The sequence below is a fragment of the Nelumbo nucifera genome, chromosome 1, assembly GCF_055504915.1.
Source record: "Nelumbo nucifera cultivar China Antique chromosome 1, China Antique-T2T, whole genome shotgun sequence".
Lineage (NCBI taxonomy): Eukaryota > Viridiplantae > Streptophyta > Magnoliopsida > Proteales > Nelumbonaceae > Nelumbo > Nelumbo nucifera.
Window position 1 is genome coordinate 187039578 of NC_142649.1, and position 8751 is coordinate 187048328.

Sequence of the window (8751 nt, forward strand, 5' to 3'; positions counted from 1 at the left end):
TGACCATAACCGAGTACATGGATTTTATTTTCACAGGGTTCAAAAATTACAGTAAGATGATTGGGCACATGGGGTTGCTTTTAGCCACAATATTAAGATTCCCCTCAGTTAGTCCCTCTATTTCATTCATAATCTGGCATCTTACAGATTAAGTTTGTAACTTCAAGAATTCAAATTCAAAAATTACAATGACTAAAATTAAGCAATGACCACATTAAGTTATGCTGGGTGACCATAACCTTAAGAATCTCCATTGTGCTTGCCAAGGAAGAGAGCTGTACACTGCTCAGCTGTATCCTCTGGGCTGGTGACTGCAAGAAAAATGAGAATATTCAAATCAGAACCAGCTAGTACAGAGGGGAAACAAAAGATAAAATACAGCAGTACAAGGGAATGATAAAATAAGGAGCCTGTAACAATGTGCACATGAATTTTCTAATCTGCAATTTTTAGAGTGACAGTTTAAATTGGTGGATTTTCTTTTTTCCCCTAATTGATTAACTTCTTGTCAGTGTGTCACAAATAATAATTTCCTGCTTATTACTTTATGTTTTTAAATGCATCTGAAAAATTATTTCATTTTGTGCAAAATCTACCATTAAGCTTATTGTCTAAAATTACATAATGATTCTAGTTTGGATTTAAATCTTGTATTTAAGAAAGAATTTAGCTAAGATGGAAAGGGAATGGTAATCAGCCAGTACCCAAAGTCCTACCAATATATTCTGATTTTAAAAAAAGCTATGTTTTCCCTAGAATACAATTTACTTTGACCTAAAAAAGAATAATTAAAACTCAAAACGAAGCATATACTGCACCCAGTATTGATAATGATAGTCAATGGAATGAACAAAGTCATCCAACATGACAAAATATGACAACTGTAGGAGGTAGTTTCACATGTTACAGAGCAAAGATTGGCAACATCTAAATGCTGCTAACTACCAAATCAGTTTTGCTTGTTTTTGCATCTACCAAACCTCATGAACCCAGCAGTTTCAAATAGACCGGTTCTATATGTTAAAGTTTCAAATATAGAATTAGACACAGAAAAATCTTACAATTAACATATAACTTAGCACAATAGAGCCAGGCTACTCTGATTGAGATTGACACAAATGAAAGCATAATATTCATCAAAATATAAGGGTTTGGAGCTAACCTTTGTGACCAATTGTTCGTTCAGATTCGTAAATCTCATAGTCATTTCCTCCCTGAAGAAATAAATTATAGCTCCTTTAATCCAACAAATGATGCTAGAACACATAACTAAGATGAATCCTGATAGATGACAAAAGACAAGAAAAAGTATTTACATGAGAAAGATTACCTTGTAAGTTTTGTCTCCAAAGAAGTGAATTTCATGAAAATCATCAAGGTATCTCAAGCAGTATGTCTTGTCCCAACCATTGGGGAATACCTGTCACAAGTATTTTTTCCAAAAATAAATTTATCTTTATAGATTTCCCTCAGTACAGTTAGTTTCAATTCAGGAATTGTCGGTGCATAAACAGTAATTGACATTCACTCACGTCAAAGCTTATTTGTCCTCCAATGGAAAATGTCAGATTAAGGTGAGCAAACTTCTCTTTAAGCACAGAAACCATTTTTGGTCGTATGTTGTGAACCTGAAAATAAATATATTTGTAGATATTTTTCCAAAACAGAAAAACAAAAAATATTGAGCATCAAACCAAAAAACTTTTAAAAGAAAGTAAAAGTTATACCTTATCATACTTTTCAAACTCATCCCTCTCCTCCTGACTGCAATTTCTCCCAACTGGTGACACATTAAGCATTCCACTTCGGAACTCTATGAATGTTCCTCTAAAAAACAAATAAGAAACCAATCATACTCTGATCTTTAATTAGAAAAAGTAAAGGAATACTTAGGAATGCACCAACCTTTTTATTGGGATATCCAAGTCAGCAATATAGTGGAGTGTAAAATTAATGAATTCCTGTAAAATTTTGCAATCCATGAAAACTCCATAGTTACGAAAGTAGATCATGATATTTTCTAGGGAAACCTAACTGGTGAGCATATTTTCTAGTTAATCATGGAATATCAGCATAACTGGTGAGCATATGGAGGATCAATATCAATCAATGGCACCAGATTAGGAATCTGGCATGTCAAAACTTGATCCAAGTGGAGAAATGGCCCTCTTTCTGTTCTTTGTTTTATGGGGACCTTTGTTTTGAAACCAATAATCATGTGGACTTGGATAGATATTTAGAGTAAACTGACAAATAACTCTTTTGACATGAGACATGTCCTAGTTAGGTTCATCTAATTTTAGATCTGATCCTTGCATGTGTACTATGATGTCATATATCTAAACCATTGTTTGGGGCTCCCATATATACCTAGATTTTTCACAATTATAAATTCTCTTAAAAGCAGCTATTGATTGCAGAAGGGGAGTCTAACCTTGAGTTTTTCTTCTCCAAGAAATGACTTTAAGCTCTGCCACAGAAAAAGAGTCATGATTAGATGAATAGTGCTCAGTTTAAATAAATGATAGCTCTAAATGAAGGAAATTTGATATGGCACTTGATAACTCCAAGGTTTAACTAGAGCGGTATTAACATGAGAGATGGTTATCTCCACATCAACAAAATGTTAATATGCTTATCCTGATCCACAAGAAAAATACTAATAAAAAATGCATCATAAATGGGTTACCAACTTCCATTTTGTTGTTCATAATTATCCAGTTATATTGTGCTGAGCTTTATTAACCTACAATATAGTGCTACCGAATTACTGGTAGTCCAAGAGAATTTTCACAAGAAAGATAGCTGGAAATATAGTTACATTTCAATAGTTCCTCTATATACATGGTTTTGATTTATTTCCCAAGTAATTGATATGCAAGCACATGCTCACAAAGAATTCTGTTCACAAAGTTAGCTTTACCCACAAAAGTGCCTTGACTAGCTCCAAAGTTCCCACTTTGGTAGAACAGTTCAATAATATTTGTAAATCTACCAACCTAAGAAGCCTAAACACGGATAGTATAAACATTGATATGAAGAATATGGACTTCTAAACATGGGAAAGGATTTACAGTATGTTGACAGTGTATATAACTATTTTTAAGCAGAGAACCATTATCATGTCTTCATCCAATGCAAATTCATCAAGATTTACAAAAGTTATTAGCAATACCTGAGTGCCAATAAGCTTTCCACCTTTGTGAGCCACAAGGCCATTTTCAGAAAAAACATAATCATAATCATTGATAACTGCAAGTAGAAGATATTGTCAGACACAGGACTTTAAACATGAATATGGAAAATAAGCATTCACTTGAAGATTTAATCAAGGATTATATTTAAAGAAATGGATCCATAAAGTGGGGTAAACATGAAATCCTTAAGAAAGAAGAATCCTATAGTTTACAACTAATTTTCCATGATACCATTCTCCATTCAACTTGAGTCCTATTTAACACAACATAAACGTTAAAAATTTAGAATTTGCAATAGATGATGCAGAGTTCCAGGATTAGTTCATGCAATCAAGTCAGTTCAATTTATCAGATGGAGTCAAAGGGGATAACTAGGAATGCAAGTAGAGATTCAAACACTAGATATATTTAAATGCATGATTCAGCTTATGGTTCATTGTCCAGAGGAAATAGCAATATAATTGAATAGCATTGTATTAAATTGTAATATTTTCTTTTGGATGCTTCTTTTTTCTAAATATCCATTTTTATATTGTCTCATGTTTATTATTAATGCACGTTTTCATCAGTAACAGTCAAAATTTGATTATTAAAGAAGTTAGGAAATGTGTACATCATAGTTATTACATCCACTAATCGCTAGCTATCTTACATGTTTACTAATTCATGTTTAAAAGAAAATCCCGATTTATTGTCTTCTTACATGATTAAATTTGATCTATAATGATTTCAAAGACATGGTAGAAAACTTAAGCATTCTTGCATTGATCAAAAAAGCTTAAGCATTCTTGCAATGCACCGATGCTTGCTAGGATCCCATGCAATTCTTTCCTTATCAGTCATCTTTCAAAATCCTCGGTGTCACAAAGACTATTTTTCCCATCCCTCGATAAAAGAAAAAGAAATATATACCATTAAGCTTTTTTGTTTTTCTACTTGAGGATATATGAAGCAAATGCAGTCTGAATTTATGGTCTCAAATATAACTAAAAAAACATCTCTCCCATGATTTGGAGTTCTCTCCTTTTCTAGAAACATATTTTCAAGTTTCCGGTTCATAAGCCCGGAAAGGTTTCCAGAACAAGTAAAGAGAACCGACTATGAAATCCTATTAGAATAGAACTCTAAGTCTAAGGTTCACATACTCACAAAGGAAAACAACAAGGCTAGAGGAATTAAAAATATGTAAATAGGCCAACAAAGTTTATTAAGTGAAATGGAGAGAACTGCATTTTCTATGTCCAACATGTTCGCAGATTTACTGCATCCCTTCCATGTGCTTAGGAAATAAAATCAGGACATATTTGCCCTTGTCCTGATACTCGAGCAGTGCTAAAATCAAACAAAACCTATTTCAGTGAAAACAAGAGTGAGATCAACAATGAAGAAAACTGCATCCTTTCTGAACAGGGGATTACATTAATGTTAAATTCCACATGGACATTTAAGTTGCAAGGCATGCCGTCAGAAATACAGAAACCAGAAAAGGCCTAAATTTCAGGAGATCTACAAAGCAAACCTGTTTTCCCTAGCTGTTCTGATATCTTAACAAGATCAGATCCTCCAACAACACCAACCGCAACAACCTGCCATTAGATAAATCTTTTATAGTTTAAATGAAATCTACTCAGGAATGTTCTGCTTTGGAAAATCCAAAATTGACAAGAAAAATAAATGTCTGCATCACATGTTTAAACTTAGAAGTGAAGATAGGTACCAATCAAGTACCTCACGAAGTTTCTGCATGAATTCTAACATCTTTTCAGTTGCTACCTGGCATTTAAGAAAGACAAGATAAGTTAGAGAAAGGAAAAGAAAACAGCCTTCAATACTTTCCCAATATAGGTAAGAAAACACAACTCACAGTTTTCTTGTATAAGAATAAGAGGTGGATCAATCCAAAGTTGACCCAATTATCACTAAAACTTGGTAAAATCTTAAGAAATTTGAATACTGATCTTGTTTAAAGTACTGCAATTATGGTGCATTAGTTAGCTAAGGGTGTTCTCTTCCCCTACTTCCTTAGCTAATCAATGGACAAAATAACTAGATGTTGTCTCATCTACTCGGTAAACTTGGCAAAATTGAACCTCCACAAACCTGGCAACATATATCCAGGTTGAGCATGTTTTGAAACACAATCTTTGTCTAAACATGTAAAATCTGTACCTCTGGAAAATTCCCCAGAAGGGAAATCAGAAAATGCATTTCCATACGAAGAGATCTTAACCTAAAATTAAAAGAAAAAACAACAAAGACAAACCAAAAACCCAAACAACTGACTAAACTACAATTTGTGCAATCCACTTCACAGATCAAACCACAAGAGTGACTACAACAAGGATAAGAAAGAAAAGTTATACCTTTCTTGGAGCTGTGAGCGTCCCATCAACATCAAATAAAGCAATCACACCCGGCTTCCTTCCTGCCATTTCTAATTACCAATACCTGGCACCAAGTCCACAAACATATAAAACTTTTATACCATCGTGAAAACAATCTGGAGACCATTGCTCAAAACTCCAGAAGTTAATACGAACTCAATTCATTATAGACGTTGTCAACTCTGCCGGTTTTGATGGTATCAGAGTTTGGATACTATGGTCAGATAAAATCTGTCGGCTCACGGGCTCAGAACCTCAGGCGAGTTTAAAAATCCAGTTAGCCTCCACGAATGTGCATAGAACTCCTAGATGGGCTAGGAAACTCAGACGAGCCGACTAAAATCAGCTTGGTTCCATGTACAAGGCCGTAGCTTTGATTTCACACAATGACTGGGGAAACAGTGAATCGTTCTTGAACTAAGAAATTAAAAGGGAGAACACGAAAAGTAATGACCGAGTCAAGGTGGGTAGTGCAGAAACAATCCGATCCAACAGGGAGGGAGAACACGAAAAGTAATCGAAGAACGCAGGCATGTGATCGCTCGAATTGTGTCGAGAGCTAAAATCAGTTCCAGATCTACACTAAGAATCAAAGAAATATGAAGAAAAAAAACCGAGGAATGTACCTGTAATAATTCAACAAAGTAAAATTGGCGCGAAATCCCTCCAAAACTAACGGATTCCTCTGAACTGGCAGAGTCAGTGAGTCACAATTGCAGAAGCAGATCTTAAACGCGAGAAACTTGGGGGGATGGTGGACCAAATCAATAGATCTTTGAGTTTTGCTGAGCGCAGATCTAGAGATCATGTGAGTTAGCCCACATTCATTCTTATAGGTGCATTCGTGAAGAACTTTTAATTCAGTGTAAGGTTTCTATTCATTTATACTGTACACGGTTCATCCAACGGTTATAATCGAAGATTGAATCTCGGTTAGCGGTGACAGAGCCCCAGCCAATAGAAACTATGTAGATGTAGATTTCCAAACGGATAGGATTGAATATGGAACGTGGATTCAAAATTCAATTATAAGTAGATGCAGTACACCTCAGAAAAATCTGAAATTACAGTCCATCCTAATACACTAGTAGTTCCCTATAAATCGTATCCTGCCCGTAGATTTAATATCGATTCACGGTCAGATTCATTTCACCTGTACGGTGAGGTTCAGATTTTTGAGGTAGACTGAACTATAAAATCCCTTTTTTGGGTAAAAATCCATTTCACGTGTATATCCGTATAACCGATTTGATGTTTATTTTATTTTTTTGTGGATTTCAAAAAAAATTATTTGTGTGGTGCAAAAGAGTCAAGCTGATTCATTCGATCGAAAGTCGATTCCGGATCTGCCAGTTAAAAGGGCGCTCCTCACACCAACCTCACAATGCCTCCCAATCACACATATCTGGAACATCTCCCATATTTTGTATTTTATACGGGCGTCTCACATTGATCTCACAGCACATCCTACCATATATTGGAAACACCTCTCATACTTGTTACATTATTATTCACGGGATGTTTTCAATGCATGGTGAGGCTGGTGTGAGGCACCCTATGTGAGGAGCAGATCTCAATTCCATGGCAGGATAGGGCTGTGAGGTCGGTTTGAGGTGCTCTCCGTGAGGAGCAAATCTCAATTTTTGAAAGTTGGCTGATGTGAAGGATTTTGAATCTGCTCCTCATATGACCAGACAGCATGTTTCAACCACACATCGGGAACATCTCTTATACTTGTATATTATTATTCATGGGAGATATTTTCAAGGGATGTGATTGTGAGGTTAGAGTGAGCAGTAGATCTCAATTCAGCTTGACAGAATTAAATAAAAAATAAAAAATGTGTTGTAAATAGATAAAAATGTATTTGGTATCATGTCTTTTCGGCATCATAGATTTACAATTCATAGATAACCTTAAGGGGGCATTCATTTTTTGGATTTTGAGAGGGGGGAAGTTAGTCCATGGGATTCACAATCCCATCGACCAAGAAACCCATATTCTTTTTTTCATATTTATGTGGGGACTAGGGAAATTTATTTTCTTGGGTGTCAATTATCTAGGTAGGTGATAACCATCTAAGTTCACATTTGTGCCCCATAAAGCACCCCAGAGGTGCCCCACAACACATTTGAACTGTGTATTGGGAACACCTCTCAATGCATGCTAAGATGTGCATGTGGGGCGCTGATGTGATCTCTACCTATCTCCCACGTAGGCAAATACTTTTCCACTTGGGAGAAATTTGCTAACACTGAGATGGAACAAAAATTCCTCTTTTAATAATAGATTTTTATGACTAAAATGATCATTAATTTATTTAGTTAAGAAATAAAAGAACATGCATAAATAACTTGCCGAAAAAGTAAACGGAGCCTAAATTAAAATTCTTAAAAGGATCCTTTATATGGGTATGGCTCTATGCATTGTTGGATCAAATTGACTCATGCGGCATGCAAAATTGATTTGATCTGAATATAAGGAATCAGATTTTCAAATATGATTTTGATTTTATGATGCCTAAATGATACCTGAATTAGGATTAAACACATTTGCAGTGGAGTCCCTCGCTCATTTAAAGGTCCAAATTCTATAGTATCAACACGTATAGACTGATATAGGGATGCAAATGGATCATATCATGATCGGACCCGATCCAAAATCCGATTCTATTTTGTCAGATTTGAATATATTCCTATTGGATTTTTGGAATTTGGATCGAATTCGAGTCACCAATTGGAAATTGGATCGAATTCGAGTCACCAATGAATTTCCCGTATATATATACCGGAAAGATATGATATCAGAAAAACTTCTGACTAATCAATTGGAATTATAAACGTGGTAGCCAATCAGGTGTTATCTATCAAAATTCATGGATATATATATATATATATGTATATATATATAGCATTTTTCGTAATTTTTTTTTTATAAAAAACACACGTATATATATGATGAAAACAATTAAAAAAATACTTACATTTTTATTTTTCTTTATATAAACTGTTGTATTTTTAAAATTTTTAGAAAATAAATTGGATCAGATCATATTCGGATATCCGACATTATTAACGATTTTGAATTCAAATCTGTGTTTGTGAGATATGACTGGATCAAATATGCAGTTTGTACTATCATATTGTATTGGGATATACTCTGATTTGAAT

General features: G+C 34.6%; 1 protein-coding gene across 1 annotated transcript; it reads right to left on the reverse strand.

The window, feature by feature from the left end:
* PMM (phosphomannomutase) lies at positions 1-6391 on the reverse strand. Its single transcript, XM_010257153.3, has 12 exons — positions 6208-6391; positions 5561-5645; positions 4926-4970; positions 4717-4783; positions 3176-3252; positions 2435-2470; positions 1906-1961; positions 1728-1827; positions 1533-1628; positions 1331-1420; positions 1163-1214; positions 1-311 (listed from the first exon to the last, which is right to left on the reverse strand). The coding sequence occupies exons 2-12, from the start codon at positions 5627-5629 to the stop codon at positions 241-243; spliced, it is 759 nt and encodes a 252-aa protein (XP_010255455.1). The 5' UTR covers positions 5630-5645; positions 6208-6391; the 3' UTR covers positions 1-240.
* Between the last annotated feature and the right edge of the window lie 2360 nt (positions 6392-8751).

What these genes read in the sequence shown, in the direction of transcription:
- PMM (XM_010257153.3), bottom strand. Translation starts at nt 5,629, where the DNA reads ATGGCAGGAAGGAAGCCGGGTGTGATTGCTTTATTTGATGTTGATGGG. An exon ending in AGAACAGCTAGGGAAAACAG is followed by an intron (nt 3,253 to 4,716) that starts GTTTGCTTTGTA and finishes TTCTACTTGCAG; the next exon opens with TTATCAATGATTATGATTAT. An exon ending in ACGAACAATTGGTCACAAAG is followed by an intron (nt 312 to 1,162) that starts GTTAGCTCCAAA and finishes TTTTTCTTGCAG; the next exon opens with TCACCAGCCCAGAGGATACA.